The following is a 16,604-nucleotide window of genomic DNA, read 5'->3' as shown; positions in this document are numbered from 1 at the left end:
AACCATTAAATACTGTACATATAATATGTATTTGGCATTTATAAAAAAAAAAAAAGAAAAACAAGGGAAGAAATCAACTGGACCAATAAACAGAATATAATCAATATACATAATTAACTTCATTAAAATAAATATAATTCATCTTACTAATAAATAAAATGTGTGTATTACCATTATGAATATTTTACAACATCCATCCATCGATTTTCTAACCATTAAGCCACCGTGTGTATTTTACAACAGTTCACTACTTATATGCATAAATACTAATAACCAATGGATTTGATAAACAATACGCAATAGTATCATATATATAACAATTATTAGTCACCTTCATTATGATATGTAGTTTCACATACTAATTAATTAATAACAAATAATAGTAATAGTGGTATATATTACTGCTATAGATATATTTCCAAGATTTACATATGATAAGTATTACTGATCAATATGTTCAATTTTCATCTATCGTTAATACAACCTATCTTTCTCCTTGTACCTATTGAAGATATGTATAATATACTGTAGACAGACAGACAGACAGACAGACAGACAGACAGACAGACAGACAGATAGACAGATAGATAGATAGATAGATAGATAGATAGATAGATAGATAGATAGATAGATAGATAGATAGATAGATAGATAGATAGATATGGAATACAGAATATATATTTTTTACTTTTGGTCATCAAAGTTTGAGTTTAATTAACTATGGGAGTTTATAAATGAGACACTAACTGTGTCTTGGTATTAAAAAGGATACATGAACACTTAGCAACACTGCAAAGCAACAAAAGTATATTTACACTCAAGATAAAGAATAAATAGATTTAAATTAAAAAGGAAGAATTTTCCTTATTACACTGTTGGACCATTAAACAAAGTTTTACATAAAGATTCAAAATGCAAAATGAAAAAAATAGGATCAAGTGACCAAAATATGTAGGCACCCAATTGATAGAAAACAACATCTCAAGCATGCTTTTTAATCTTTAATCTGCTTATTAATCCAATAAAAGTAAAGCTAAACCATTTTTCAGTTGTCTTAAATTTGTGATAAGGAGTATATAAATACCTGATAACCCTATTCAAATGAAAAACAGTATAGTGTAGGTGATTTTTTATAGGAACCAATCATTTTCATGATCTATTCTGTGTCTGTAGCTACTGTATGTAGGAAATTGCTGCTCAAGCTACAAAAGTGATTCTTGACATAATACATCACAACTTTAGGGACTGTCAAAGGAAACTGTTTTCCACTAGTGTATATATATATATATATATATATATATATATATATTTAAAACCATTGGTTTCCTCTTATTTTATTTTTTAATTTTTTTTGCAACCCCAGTAAACAAGCTTTTATTTGTTCAGAAAACCTTTGTTTTTAGGATGAGCAGCATGTATCTATTATGTGCATGAAGTTGTGTTATCTCCCAGCTTACTCAATGTGGTAGGGATTTTCTTTCTTTCTTTTTTTAATAAGAAACAACACTAAAGCAAAGATTCAACCCTAGATAGAATATGAATATAAGTATAAAATCTCGTTAGTCTGAGCAAGCAATTCCAAAATGTGAAGCGTGCACATTCATTTCTTCCTGGTACATTGTGATTTCACAACCTGTGATCTCCCATTATTCCTGAACTGTCTGAGCACTTGTCCTATCTCAGCACTCACGCAGCCTCACTGAGCACACTGGTAATGTTAATTAAACTCTGCATGGGATCACTGTTCAAACCTCAGGGGGAGATGCTTGGACCGGGGCCTGCAGCCGTGGCTCTGTGAACCATGATGCTCAGCAGATCGGTGGCAAACTTTGGCGAGTTACTCGTCGCTGACATTTGGTGATTTAAGGTTTATGCTGATCATCACAGATCACTAAATGTCAGGGACTGTCTGGTCAGAGCTGATATATTCTTCCCAGAAAGCAGAAGATGTTCTGGGATGATACACCGCTCCTGCCTCCTGTCCCTGCAGAGCATGAACAGAGAGTGAGGGAAACGTGTGAGGGCTTTCAATAGAAAAATGGCTTCATAAAACAGTTCTTGACCTGTACAGCTGTGAAATGTCATAAATCATGTCTACTGGTGGGACTTGCCAACAACCGAAGGCATAAATGATGTAAGACCACAAAAAAGAAATCACAGTTTTTATAAAAATGAACCCTGGAACTGTCCTGTTGAAGCTTTTCTAATATTTAGAGCAAATCACTTTGACTTAATCTAATAGATTTAAACAGAGATTAGAGATGTTGACTTTGAAACCTTTAATGCTGTTTCTCACTAAGGGTGTGCAGTGTCATGAATGGGATGACACGATACGATTCACGGTTTGCACGTCACAAAACGATACTAAACAATACAATATAACCCATATAAATAATTACAAATGTCACCTTTGCAAGTACAAAGTAATATTAAACACAAAATATTTCACTTTTTTTAAACTTGCGAGAACTAGTAAACGATAACTGTGTTTATCGAACAAAACTTTTTCAAAAAAGGTTCTTATTCAGTTATTCATTTTTTTCTTCTTTTTTTCAAAGTAACCACATAAATCTGTAAAATTGCCCAGTATGTTTTATGAAAACATTTCGATTAACTTCTAAGCTAAAAAGCATTGAAGCGTGAGGTAGTTTAACAAGATCTGATGTGGTTCACTGACACCTAGTGACCGGGCGTTTACGTGCTATACATATGTAAGTGCAATTAAATGTGTTTTTATACATAAGCATAAAAAATGATTTGGATTGTTTTTTCTTTTTGGATCGATGTACTATCATCGCGCGGTGAAATATCGCAATACATTGCCAAATCTTATCCGTCACAAGAAAAGGATGATTGGACGTAGCTTGACTTTGATGTCATACGTAAAGTTTAACTGAGGAATATTTTATTTCAAATCCTTTACTCTGACACATGATATTTCTGTTTCCGTTCAGTCTTAAGCAAAAAAAAAAAAGAAACTATGTGTGAAACATGTTTATATGAGTAGGCGTATTTTAGATTTCTAATTGACTTTTACTTTTCTACTCATCTCATATATAGGAAGATGTAATACAAATATAACACGTTTGTTTTCCAGCCTGTAACATTCCACCAAGTAGGTATAGTTGTTTTTTTTTCTTCTGTCTGCATTTGTCACTAGGTTGATACTTGTTGTGTAACCTTTAAAACAACATAGAGGCATGTTTTTTCTCAAAGCAAAACTTGGTATAGTGTTTATAGCATAGTGACCTTAGTTTGAACATCAAACCCATAAGCACTGTGCAAAGAGAAAACCTTTTTCAGTTCAGAAAGCTGGTTTAAAACTTAAAAGAGAAACTGATGTTGATTTTAAAATAAAGAACTTAAATTATGGAACCTGATTGTTTTCAAGGGACTCAGGCCATGATTGATTTATATCTAATTTTGCTAAAGCAATGGAGATTTGAGAAAAATTTTCCTTGAAACACGAAACAGAATGCCAATGGTTTTGTAGCCACAGTGGGTGTTCATTATATATCCACAAGGGGGAGACATTGGACCATAATCAGAACACACTGATAGAAGGGCAGCATAGAAAGGGACAGTTTCTCTAAAGTGATGTCACTTTTCCATTTTTTGTGTTAGTGCATTTTCCTATTAGTTGTAAGTGTTGGATTCCCATTAGTTTTCAATCAGATGCTAAACATGTGCTTGTTTGACCATTTAAACCATGGTGGACGTCTGAACAATCCAGATGAAAGTCATTGAGTCAGACAAATAACACAAACACACAAGTTCCTTCATGAAAATTTGACATTTTAATGGAAACTAAAATTGTGAACACTAGCTTTTGTTTTTCTTTCAGAAATCGACTCATATTACATCGTTTGGAACTTGGGGATTATAATCATGCTGTAAAAAAAAAAATGTTTGTGTTGAGTTGAAGAGAAGCAAAAATCCGATGGTTTAAGACATTGAAATAAATTGCTATTGCCTCGTGTTTAAGGAAGAGGGGCAACAAAAAAATCTGAAGAAACGCACAACAGCCAGCCCAGTCGACAGAAAAAAAAAAAAAAAAACAATTTCTCTGTGGTTTGTGGTAAGAGCAAAAATAAAAACCCCTCGATTGAAACATCTCAACACGAGGCAACAACAGTTTAAAGGGACATTTTTTTTTAGAAATGAAGCACAAACACCAAGTCCAGCATTACCCATTACAGATGAGCCAGTACTCCATGATGAAGCAGCACTTTCAGCTTTTTTTTTTTCCTTTTAAAGAAATTGGAGAACTGTTCTTTCTCACACAGTAACACGCTCGACTGCTACAGAAGGAATCTTTTCAGTCCTGAATGTTACTCAGTGGGAAGTCAATGATTTCTCTGTGATTCCAGGGTCTGTAGCTCAACATCTGAGTAATGTACCTTTGGTGAAAGCAGATTAACAACGGCTATAAAACATATTAAAGAGGAACTCTGAATGCAGCGCTCATCTCATCACAACCATTTAAAGAAATGCTATCAACTTATTGTGTATTAAATATATTAACGTTCAAGCTATTAGGGGGGGGAAATAAGTCTATATAAGCCTTGATCAATAAATGATTAAAAAAAAAAAAAAAGAGAGAGACTTGATTTGAAAAACAAAAAAACTGATTAACTGTGTCAATTCTTCCTTTTAGTCTCATCCTACTTGTGCAACTATGGATAAATTAGGTTACAACTCAAACATATAAACACCTTTAAAACATGTTAAAATATTCATTTGTTTTAATCATTTTAACCAAGAAATGATGTGCTACTTCAGACATGAACTGGACGACGGCCTGGCAAACATGTACAACAGCAACAACAGCTCTCTCTCATCTGCTCAACGCATTTGGCTCTGAAGTCACACGACTAGGTACAACATACATTGCCAAAAAGACAGAAAAAGAAAACATGACGAAATGTTCAATCGCTTTTTGTTTAGTCAATGTTGCATCCAAACAATAAAGTGTAGGATTTTGCTGTTAAGAAAGAAAGAAAAATCTACATAAAGCGATACAAAATGAAAACAATGGCACAGAAACTCTGGAAGCTGATTTGAAACAATCAAAATTGCTGTTAAAGTTGTGTTTTTTTTTTTTCTCCCCCACGCAGGCACCTTAACATGAAACGAGGATCTTTTTTTTTTTTCTGTTTTAATAATAATAAACGAGGAACTTGCATATAATAGGAAGAACTTGCTATGCACACACCCGATAGACTCACAACCTGGAAGCCACCATTAGCGTCCTTGAGGTGATTGCACATCCTGAGGGGGTGGATATAGAAAACTCCACATGATCAGGCTTTTACACACCATCAACAGTCAAGTCGCCTCACCGCTCCTCTCAAAAAAAAAAATCACTGATTAAACCTCTTCTCTGCTTCAACAAGCCCTTTCTCTTCTTACTTTACTTTTTGGTTTGCCGGCTACAATGCTAAATAAAGTTCTATGTGACTAAAATGCATATTTTGTACAGCATTGTCGCTGTAATAAGTGCTCAAACAATTAAAGAAGCCTCATGGAGAGAGCTTTCCCACTCCCTGAACCCAGACTGAGCTCCTCAAACAATAAACGACAAAAAAAGCAAATCATTGTAGGACTACATCACATCACATACTATTCATTTCAATCACCCTGTTTGAACATTTAAAAGCGTTTCTATCCACCGAGTCATTTCAGCTTGAACCATTTTGTGTCCTGATTGTGTTGCTGTTCATTAGAACCAGAAAACTCAAAAAATGACCTTAAAAAAATTAGGCTTTACACAAATCAGATCGGACGATATTTTGCATTTTATGCAATTAATGTGATCGGCTGTAATGTCTTAATTCACCAATCCGATCAATGACGTCATTGTCGTGATGAAACTTTCTGGAGATGCTCCCATTGCATGGTTTTGTCGTCTCATTTACACCAAAGAGTTGTTCGCTTTACGTGACAGCATTATTTTTGCTCGCATTAGTGTACAAAGGTGAAAACCTACGCACGAACGCCAAAAACGTCTCTCGGTTGGAGCAGAGCGGCTGAGCACAGGACTTCTTCCTCCGTCTACTGGCTCTGAAAGCGTGGGCAGCGTGTGCTGTTAGTGTTTGTGTGCATGCTTGTTTAGTTTATTCAGCCTGAGCATGTTAAAAGGGAGAGTCCGAGAGCGGAGCGCACCCATTTACTGTACTTTCGCTTTCATACCGGAGACTTCTGTCCAATTCAGGGTGATGGTGGCCACGGAAGTGCTTGTGTGTGCCCCACCTCCGCTGTGCACTTGTGAATACGGACGATAAACAGCAGGTTTTGCAAAGCAACAGTCGGGAAATAAGTCTTTGCTCCGCTAAAGTTGATGGAGGCTTCACGTAGTTCCAGTGTGGTCTGCCTCTGCAGCATCATCTCACACTCTTATAGTAGACATAGTTCACTGTTCAGGAACTAAATTAAATGGTTACGCTCACATTTACACCTGCAAGTGCTCTGTCTGCATCGCATTTTTAAAAGCGGAGCCATGACGCTCTTGTGCATGCAATGTTATGTTTAAGTCCTGCATGAAATTGCCAACTCCTCCACTCCCTCACAGTCACAAGGATGCATTTAGGTTTCAAAGCATGACACCGTTTGATTTTCCGTGAATCTGTATCAGGTAGTATCGAAGGAATTTGGTCGTTACGTAAAAAAATAAATTAAACGACCAGAATTCATTTGATCGTATCCTTGATTGTTTTTTTTTTAAACTCACTGATTGGTGATCGGCCCAAAAATCCTGATGGTGTAAAGCCTACTTTAAACAAAGAATTAAATCAACTGCAGATAATAGACACTAAGAAGATCCATTTCCCCTCAGTCATTCTCTACTTGGTGGCAGACAGACATGTATTCATAGAACAGAATTGGAACATTTACTAAACAAGCGACAGAAGCCAAAACAAATTTTTGTATGTTGAAACTAAATGCTGCAATGTCACCTTAGCAGCAACAGATCATAGAATTGAGCAAACCTCTGTAAAACATAAACTGATACTCCAAAAAATAAAACACGAGGGCAATAACGAGCCATTGAAAGTTCCAGCATGGCATACTTGGAAATCAGCGCGTGGAGCAATGTGCTTGGCTTGACGAAAAGGGGGGTGGGGGGATACACTCTTAAAAACTGATTTCAGAGCCTGAAACGATTGATGACGGCACACTAGATCATGGCTCTCTTCTAAAGTAAGCATGTCGTGTGTTTGTCAACACCAGTGACGTTGTTACAGAGGAGGAACCATTTGGCAAAAAACAATGATATTGAACACATCATGGCTTTATCAACACTACCTGAGTTACATTTTATAATTCTGTATTTATCTACTCTGATAATTAACAGCGCAGAGCCATTCTTTCGAGGAAAACTTAGTCACTACATAAAAATTTGATTTCTTAGCAATTAGAAGATAAAAACAATTAGCTCACATAAAGTGCTAATAATAATCCACATGGTAACCAAATCATGAACAGAAACATAAACGTCTCCTTTGTTGCGTTGAATAAACTGATCCTGTGTTTGAGATGGTGATAAACGTCTTATTGAGATTCCCTCTTTAACAAAATTGTGCAACAAACTGAACCACATCGAAGCATTTGGAAGAAACTGAAATGCAGGCAACACCAGCATGGCGGGCGTCATACTTAATATAGCTCCACACAAACTTTTAAAACTCTGGTATTGCACACTAGCTTGCAAATGTAAATTGTTATCGACAGTAGAATATAACAGTACAACTCACTTTCACATTTATATGCAGTTTGACAAAGTGGTGGGGGTTGGAAGGGGGGGATAATGGGACTGTATTAGTATTGCAACGATTGTGTTACTGTTATCTTTGAGTAATGATGAACAGCCACTTTTAACTCAATCATTTCCACCAGTAAACATGCAACAAATGTAATGCCATTAGCTCACTCTATGACACACAGAGAAAAAAAAATTAAAATTAATCCAAAGAGCAACATGTTTTTAGAACAACTACTGAACAAAATGTGATTGGACTTCCTGAGTCTTGCTGCAGAACAAAAAGCACAAAACGCAGAAGACCTCATTGGAAGGACTGTCCCTTTAACAGTTTGTCACTGAGCTCCGACTCCATTTATGAAGCAGACATTAACAACACTCTGTGACGCTTAATGAAATGTATAAAATATTACGACTTAAAAGGTTTCCTTTATTCGGATTTTAAAATCTTTAGCGTACTTATAAAATGAAATGAAGGGGAGAGTATTCCTTCAAGCTGGGCACTTCTGTATCTGTGCGCTGAGGTCACATTGAAGGACGTAACACCTGCGGTCAATCAGAAAAAGTAACATAAATAAAACTGATGACATTTTAATTTCTAGGCTTTGACTTTGATTTTCCTAAACATGATTCAGGACGAGGTTCTCCATTCTTGTTTGGCGCTTTACTAGTGAAACTTTGAATTATCACAGGACTCCATCTATGCATCATTTGCACCAATTTAAAGGCATTCTTTGCAGGTTCTTCTCTTTCCACGATGAGCTCAGGCTTGTGTAAGTATAACGTCCAACATATCTACAAAGAACTTATCTGAATGAATGAAGAAAGAAAATGGCCGAGGCGTCCCAAAGTCAGGCTGAAGACTGCCACAGTTCGACAGCGTAAAGGCTTAGGGAGGCGTCGTCCAGACACGGTTTTTTTTAAAAACACTTTTTCCCTAAAGAGCCGTGAGACGGTCACTGTTACAGCTCAAAGTTGCAAGAGTTCATTCATCGCGTTGGAGAGGCACCAATCAACTCCTTTTTAAGCCTGTGTGCGCACACACGTGTTTGTGAGATGCCCACAAAGGAAGTCTTGTTATTCCACCAGAGATTCCAAAGTAAGTCTGTCATGCTAAACTATCAGTTTTCACAGTTGTCTCTCCGACAGGATTTGTGATTTCCACGGAAGATTACTGCAGCATCCAGCAGAGGAGTAGCACTGTAGACCATCTACTTCACTGATCAGGCCCGTCCTTAGTCTCATCATAAACCACTACACTTTTTGGATCTACAGCAGAAGACAGATAGGACAGGTTAGTTGACCTTTTTGTAAAGTAGGAGGCGCTAATGTCTTTGACACGTCTATTACTTATATATAGAATAAAACTTGACCTACCTTGTTTTTGCAAGTTGAAAATGAATTCCATTTCTGCAGAAAAAAAAACAAAGATTTCATCACAGCAGTATCACATTATGATGATGGATCCATTTTTAAAGCATCCAGCAAACTTCTTTGCATGGTTTCACTATATGTTATAGAAAGTGTCTATACGGACAACCCTCGGTGCTATTGGTACGTTTACCAAAGTATAAGTACGTAGCGTCTTAGAGTTAGGTTATAACCCAATATTGCAACAATTTCTAGGGTTAGGTTTAGTCTTAATCACTCGATCTAAACTGGCCAATGACTGATCTATCACGTGATCTAAACTGGCTAAATAGAGGCGCTGCATACAGATAGAATGTCAGTATATTGATACGGCAAATGAACACAGACACAGCCTATGTTATACAGCATACTGGGCCTGGATAATATCAAAAATTCTATTTTGATGATAAAGAAAATTACAGGTACAATATAGTCTATATTGATATATTTTTATTTTAAAGTACTCATTTTAAGAGTCACCGTTCTCACCACTTCTCATAACAGCATGAAAAGCACAGTTCGATGGATAATATTTGAGTTATATTATATTGTGTTTCTAAAATTCTCAACAACAAAACGATTTTGATGCCCGATTTACTACGATGATTATGATAATTAAGTCTTTATATTCCATAATGTATTCATCACTTGTTCCTAGTCAGGGTAGTGGGGGCTCTCAAACGGTACTAGGTGGGGGGGGTGCACCCCACCCCCATACTGTACATGTTTTGGAGAAAACTGGAGTACCTGGAAAAACATGAATATTCCTTCTAGAATGCATCAAATTAAGAAATGTAACTGCTAGTTTTAGTTTTCAAGTGTAAGTCACCTTAGTTTCTTTTAGATGCTTTTACAAAGAAATTAACAAAGAAAAATATGTAGAAAAAAGAATTTGCTAGGTTTCTGTTTTTTCTTCTTTAAATAAACATGTGTAAACATCTGCTAACGGTTGTGGGTACGGTTACATTTTACCCCAGTCCAGTTAGTGTTAAAAATAATTGGGATGATGAACAAAATGTCGTTTGGAGAAACTGTGAGTAAGTCTCTAAATAAAATTTTGTTTCAGATAAATCAGCTGAATCATTAGTATCCAAACACAATCAAAAGCTCTCACCAATTACAATAAATGATGCCACGGTCACTAAAAATTGATGGTGAAATTATTTCCCAAGTGAATTTGTTGAACAGTGTAATAACAGTTACCTTTAGTGTGATAAGCAACAGCAGCTTTAACGTCAAAAGTGCTCCAGCTACACCTCCTGCCAATGTCCTTAGAGTCGGCCTGCTCTTGAGATGAGCCAAACAACACAGTGGTTATTTGACCATGCACAGGCTTAGCACCATTGTCTTTACTGGGAGCCAGTGCAGCACAACCCGCACTCTTGGCCTCCAGTTTTGTTTTGTCCTTATGACAAGTAGGCAACTTGGTCTCCCCCTTACTCATCATGCAAACAGGGGAACAGCCAATGGATAAGCTGCAGGGGACACAAGTCCTATTCTCAGGGTCCTGAACCAAAATACCCGGTTCCAAGAAAGACGGGCTAACGTCAAAACAGGGCTGAGGCACCTTGGCCCCTTCAGCCTGGGCCCCAGTTTGGAGTAAGACCACAGATGCATCTTCCACAGGCGCCTTCCCGTTTCCTCCCTCGCTGCCCAGGTTGGGCTCGTTGATAAAGGAAAGTCCCCACTGATTCTGGAAGATGTCCACCAGGGCTTTCTGATTTGTCTGAGCAGCCGGTGGGTCACGGTGGCGAGCGCTTGGTAGCACAGGTTGCATACTTAAAGGGTATATTAGAAGAGTACACTTTCCGAGCTCATACGCCTCTCCATCTACTGGGCTAGTTGAAGAGCTACAATTACTTTCCAGAGGAGATGCTACATTCTCGCCACTTGAGATAGATGGAGCTGGTGGATTATTACTAGCAGCAGGAGCAAAGAAGGTACCTACTGATGGACAACCGTTTCCATTTCCAGAAAGCGGACCATTAGTAAAGCTAGCTGAGGTGATAGTTTTCATAGCAGACATTGGGACCTGTGAAAGTCTGACCAGAGGATATAGTGCCTCGGCTCCTCCTTGAGCTACTTTGTTGAGGTTTTCTTTTACTTTACTTGCATAACTGATCTTGGGAACAATTTTAGCACTGCTATTGTCCACAGGAAACACCGGAGGGGGCCTGAACAAAGTCCATGAGTCCTCTTTTGAAGGTAGCTTGCCTTTGTGCCTCTCCTCAGTCTTTTTTCCAACTTGTTTACCATCAGAGTTTTTTCTCTGGAAGTCACCAGTTGAAACTTCCATTACAGCCCGTCTAGCCGCTGACGGCTGTTCAACTTTATTAGTGACCCGAAAGTTCTCAGGCCTGGAGGTTGTTCCTGTCTCACTTTTTTCAAGATTAAAGGCCCCAAGGTCATGTATAGTATTGTCCTGCAGCATGTCTTCCTCCTTTTCCCTGATCACATTGTCAGTGTTCTTAGCATTACATCTGGTCTTGCGTTTCTTGGGAGTGGTATAACTACTTTCAGAGCCACTGCCGTCATTATCCTTGCTGGAATAGCCATTTGTAATCAAACCACAGTTCCCAACACCATTTTGAAGCAAAAAAGAGTCTTTCTTATCCAAAGACTGGCCTTCATGATGAGTAGTATCCAAAGTCTTCTCCTTGTCATTTTTAAGGTCCATATTCTTCTTATGGTCCAGCCCTTTGCTGCTTACTTTTGCAATAGTCGTGTAGACCTTCTGGGCCGACCTCTGCTTCACATTGGCATTACTTGCGTGTCTGCTACCATTGCTGTAGAGGGGATATGGCTCTGACAGATGATGATTCTTCTCCTCCTCCTCGTCACTGTTGGTAATTTTCCTAATGCCTGAAAACAAAAGCAAAATTAGTTTCAACCCGACAACAAAATTCAACCATTATTGACTAAAATCTGCATAGAACTGCAGCTAATACAAAAAAAAAAAAAAAAAATACATAGTAAATAGACAAAAAAAAAATAACCCAAATATTTAGATAAATGAATCAATGTGGCACAATGATTTTCTGATTATGATCAACAATGCCAGACATGCAAAACAAGTCATTTCAAAAGGATTAAAAGAACTGAAATCAGCAACAATCAATTTCCCACCTAGAAGAAGCTAAAATTCACATTTACTTTCTGGTGACCAAAGGTTTATTAGGCATTATACACAGAAACTAGACTGACAAGTACAAATACAAACAGTATAATTTAGATTTTTAATCATTGTATTCATAAATGTAGCCTAACTATTAGGGATGTAACTAATCACTCAACTCCCGATACGATTCGATTCACGATACTGGGTTCACGATACGATTCTCTCGCGATTTATTTTACAAAATGGGACTGTATATAAATGACTGAAAAATATTCCTATTTTTTTTTTGGGAAAATACTATACTATATTTCAATGTCAAAATAATCCCTTGATAAAGGGAACAATGCATTGTTTTGCATTCAAAACAATGCAATTTAACTAAAAACAAATCTTTAATGAAATAAATAAAGGAATAATACAAATGAAGAAGAAGCTTATTATTTAAATTCTGGTTCTATAGTAAACAATACAAAACTGCATAATAGTTTTTTCTTTTTAAAAGTGCAACTGAAAATGTATTTTGTGCCTTAACAATTGGACTTAAAAAAAAACCAGTAAATTTACTGTATTTAGGTCAGAAATTTGTTTGGACCAGCAGAGGGCGCTGGTAACTCAGTGGTCAGTTGGCATGCAGATATTTTGCAGTGAAGAAGAGATACTATGCTAGCAGACAGAGCTAATAGAAAAACGTGACTTTTACAGATATTCACGTAATATTACAGATATTCCTTCGGTGCTAAAGGGGTAGGGAATCATTTATGAATATGTTTAAGAGTAGAAGATGGCCAGAAAGAAAGTATTAGCAGATTTCGCTCGCCGCCAACACTTCTGGGTGGTTAAAAAAAGTACTGCGATATACCTATGAATCGATTTTTAACTGCCTTACGATTAATCGTTACATCCCTACTAACTATTCAATATAGCTACTTGTGTCATCATTCCAGGTAACAACCTACAAAATGTATTATTTAAATTTATGCTAGCATGCAAGTCTCCTAACGCTTAACTTTCTTTGAAGCATCTGATGTACAATTATACAATACTTGTTTCAAGGTGTATAACTATCATTAATGGGACACATATGGACTGAGAGTGAGCCATAAATAGACAGGGCATGGCAGACTGGGACTCCATATTACAGTGGTTCTTAACCTGGGTTAGATCAAACCCAACAAGTTTGTTAAGACGGTCTCAAAGCTTTGGCAGTGGTCAAAACACACTCATAAGAAACTAGATTATTAAAAGATGAATTACAATGAAATTGTTACATTTTAATTCTAAACATAAAAAATAAGAGTATAGAACAAATACAAATTAAATACAAATGTTTTGAATAAATCCTATTTTATTTTTCCAATTACGCAGGGTTTGGGTTCACTACCTCCAAAAAGTTTAAGAACCACTGCTGTATTCAAAGGTGCAGCCTGAAATTATGGCAGACCAACAAAAGAGGCATTAATTTACAATTAGGGCTGGCAATTTTTCCTTAAAAAAAAAAAAAAAAAAAAATAGATTTGTTAAAGAAAAGCTTAGATTCTGTATTTTGTCTTCAATGCACTTAAAAATGACTGCAGATATATTGTCAAAGGTGAAACTTTATTGCTGTGATTGTCCTCAAGAGTTAAAATGCATAGAACAATCCCAAAATAAAAAGTAAATGAGGCTCTGACACTCGACAATTTCAAGCTTTAACCCAGGTTTAAGCAAAAGTGCAACAGCAACTTCACAGCAGCTTAAATTTTCTGATTAAGAAATCAGATAACTACATATTCTATAACATAACATTACAATTTAAAAAAATAATAAACTCTTAGCATCTCAGCATAGTGCAAATAAAGAATTAAACATGCATGTGGCACACACACAAAGGGTAAACAAATGTAAACAAAGAGGGGGCTGGTTCACATCATGCTATGATAACACAAGGACGGAATGCAAAAAAGTCCAAAAAAACTGTGGCGTAAGAAATAAATAAAATAAATATATATATAGTTTTTTTTAACTTGAATTTGCAAAATAAAAATCTACAAATTCGATAAACCGATTTTTTTTTTTTTTTTTTTTTTTTTTTGCCCAGCTTTATTTAAATTTAGACATCATCTCATGGTATTGCCTCCCAAAAAGCTTTACAAACCCAAATAGGCTTTGAAATAGTAAAAATAGACATGCTACAATTGTTCATGGAGATTTAGGTCTTAAATGATCTGATGAATTTAAAGAATATTCTCTAAAGAACTTGTGCAGCTTATGAAGAATTTACTAGGATTGCCAGTCAAACAACATTTTTAAGCTTTTGGTGTTTCTCTAGTCTAGAGATACAGAGATAAGAGACTGTAGGATATGCTGAATGAAATGAGCCGCAATTATTGTATTAGTGAGCATAGGATAAATACTATTAAACAAATATACAGTAAGGGTGGCTTTTATCTGCCAGTACTCAGATACACAGCATTCCTAATGGACTTTTAGCAAGGATTTACGTTGAGTGGACAACACGCAACAGGCCTGTGACAGGCGGCAGGCGTTAGCTTTAGCTAATGTCAACCAGCAGTCCTCTCCAGCCTCACTACAGACAGATGGCGGTGACACAGCCTCTCCACGCCACACACACGAGTAGGGAATGAATGAATACCAACACGTCACATGTGTCGGCTGCACATTTTCAGTGTATCAGAGTAAATAGTAGCATTAGCTCACAGTGGGAACTGTAACATGGCCGACAGGAAATGGCAGCCGAGAACATTCCAGCGGAGCCGGCTCGGTTTCCCAAAGTGGACACACATGCACTGTGATAGGAAAAGACAGCACTCTAACTTCACTCAGACACTCGTTACACGCCAAACAGTGACAAGAGGGTGTGAAGAGAGTGGATTTAAAAGCATTTAGGTGGAAATAAAGGAATAGTGGATCCGGCGCACAAGGTCAATCCTTGATATGTCAAACCAGCGACAACTGTCACGCAACGGATGCTAGCCACAGCATGCTAACCCCGCGGCTAGTTAACGCTAGAGCTATCCATCCAACTATGCACTAGCTCACACTTAGCCAAAGCTACTCCGATAGTTCTCTGAAACACGTAAACAAGAGAACAAAGGTTGATGTTGCACGCCAAGCAGTCATTTGTTAGCTCGATGCTACACGGCTCGCTGACATTAGCTAGTGACCACGGCTAACTTTTCCGGTTGGCCCAACCTGTTTTCTTCGTCGGCGTTTCCTGACGCTGGCACTGGACGTGGCTCTGATCATGTTTTAGACTCGGTGTGTGTCGGGTAGCGTGTCTGTCCTCCCCGTGGTGGTGGTGGTGTTCTCTGTCTGGTGCCCGGTCTTTGGGCTGTTCCTCCATTGAAATGAAGAATGTGGGACTTTTCCGACCACTATGTGTTAGCTGCTCGCTCACACACAGGGCAGTCCAATCACCAGCAGCCTCCAGCGGAAGTTATGTGAAGCCTCTGTAAACGTCAGCAGTAAAAGTCTAAAAATGGCACTGTTTGGGGTGGTCTCCGTCACCTAAACCCACGGAGTGTGTTTGTGCTGACTTATGCACGGACTGTTTGGCCAGATATACTGAGTCTTTGCGTGGGTTTTGATGTGATAGTCTCAAGTCTAATCCAGAGAAATGTGCTCAGGGTGGGGTTGGTGAATGAACCTAAATCATATGACTCGAGGCGCTGCCACGTCTCCAACCAGTGCACACTGACTCCCTGTGGGGAAGGATTACTGAGAATAGGCTCCAAAAAACACTGTATGACGCTGCAAAACTATACATTTGAACTGACATTAGCCGACTGATGTGCATTGTGCGTTTTATCACGTTGTTTGCATGGTTTACACAAACGGCCCGCGGGCTAAATTCTGCTCGTCTCAAGTTCCATTAAGACCTTGTTGTGATTTTTTTTTTTTAGTTTTCACTAGGCCATTGACTATATTTATGTATTATATCCATTTGCATTGCTACTCTTCTGATGAGGAGAACAACTTGTTGCATTGAAAATACTAGTGCAGTGCCCGTAGGAAGTATGTCTTGCTATAGAAAAGTGAGAGGTTAAGTAGCTTTTTTCATGGGTGGTTCACATAGGAAATTAAATTCAGAATAAAAGTTTAATCCTCTTTAAACTGACCTTGTAAACACTCAATTCCTAATGCAAATTTAATTCTGAATTACACACACACAATTGTTTATTATTATTATTATTATTATTATTATTATTACAAATGTTGCTCACTGAGGACACCTGCTGGTCAATATTTACGGGGTGTTTTAAAAGGTCTCCAAGAAGTTCTTGACATCCGCTCATAGACTGTTCATGTCAAATTACA

General features: G+C 37.4%; 1 protein-coding gene across 1 annotated transcript; it reads right to left on the bottom strand.

The window, feature by feature from the left end:
* Positions 1–4,657: 4,657 nt before the first annotated feature.
* Positions 4,658–15,890, bottom strand: nufip2 (nuclear FMR1 interacting protein 2). The gene is made up of 4 exons (XM_028466680.1): positions 15,480–15,890; positions 10,373–12,031; positions 9,137–9,169; positions 4,658–9,028 (listed from the first exon to the last, which is right to left on the bottom strand). Exons 1-4 carry the CDS (start codon positions 15,628–15,630, stop codon positions 8,976–8,978), a joined length of 1,896 nt encoding a protein of 631 aa, XP_028322481.1. The 5' UTR covers positions 15,631–15,890; the 3' UTR covers positions 4,658–8,975.
* Between the last annotated feature and the right edge of the window lie 714 nt (positions 15,891–16,604).

Source organism: Gouania willdenowi, chromosome 14 (genome assembly GCF_900634775.1).
Source record: "Gouania willdenowi chromosome 14, fGouWil2.1, whole genome shotgun sequence".
Taxonomy (NCBI): Eukaryota; Metazoa; Chordata; class Actinopteri; order Blenniiformes; family Gobiesocidae; genus Gouania; species Gouania willdenowi.
This window is presented reverse-complemented; position numbering and strand designations above follow the sequence as displayed.

Coding starts and splice junctions, on each gene's coding strand:
- nufip2 (XM_028466680.1), bottom strand. CDS start 15,630: ATGGAGGAACAGCCCAAAGACCGGGCACCAGACAGAGAACACCACCAC. Junction 12,032..15,479: donor AACGCCGACGAAGAAAACAG/GTTGGGCCAACC, acceptor TTTTGTTTTCAG/GCATTAGGAAAATTACCAAC. Junction 9,029..9,136: donor TTTCAACTTGCAAAAACAAG/GTAGGTCAAGTT, acceptor CTTCTGCTGTAG/ATCCAAAAAGTGTAGTGGTT.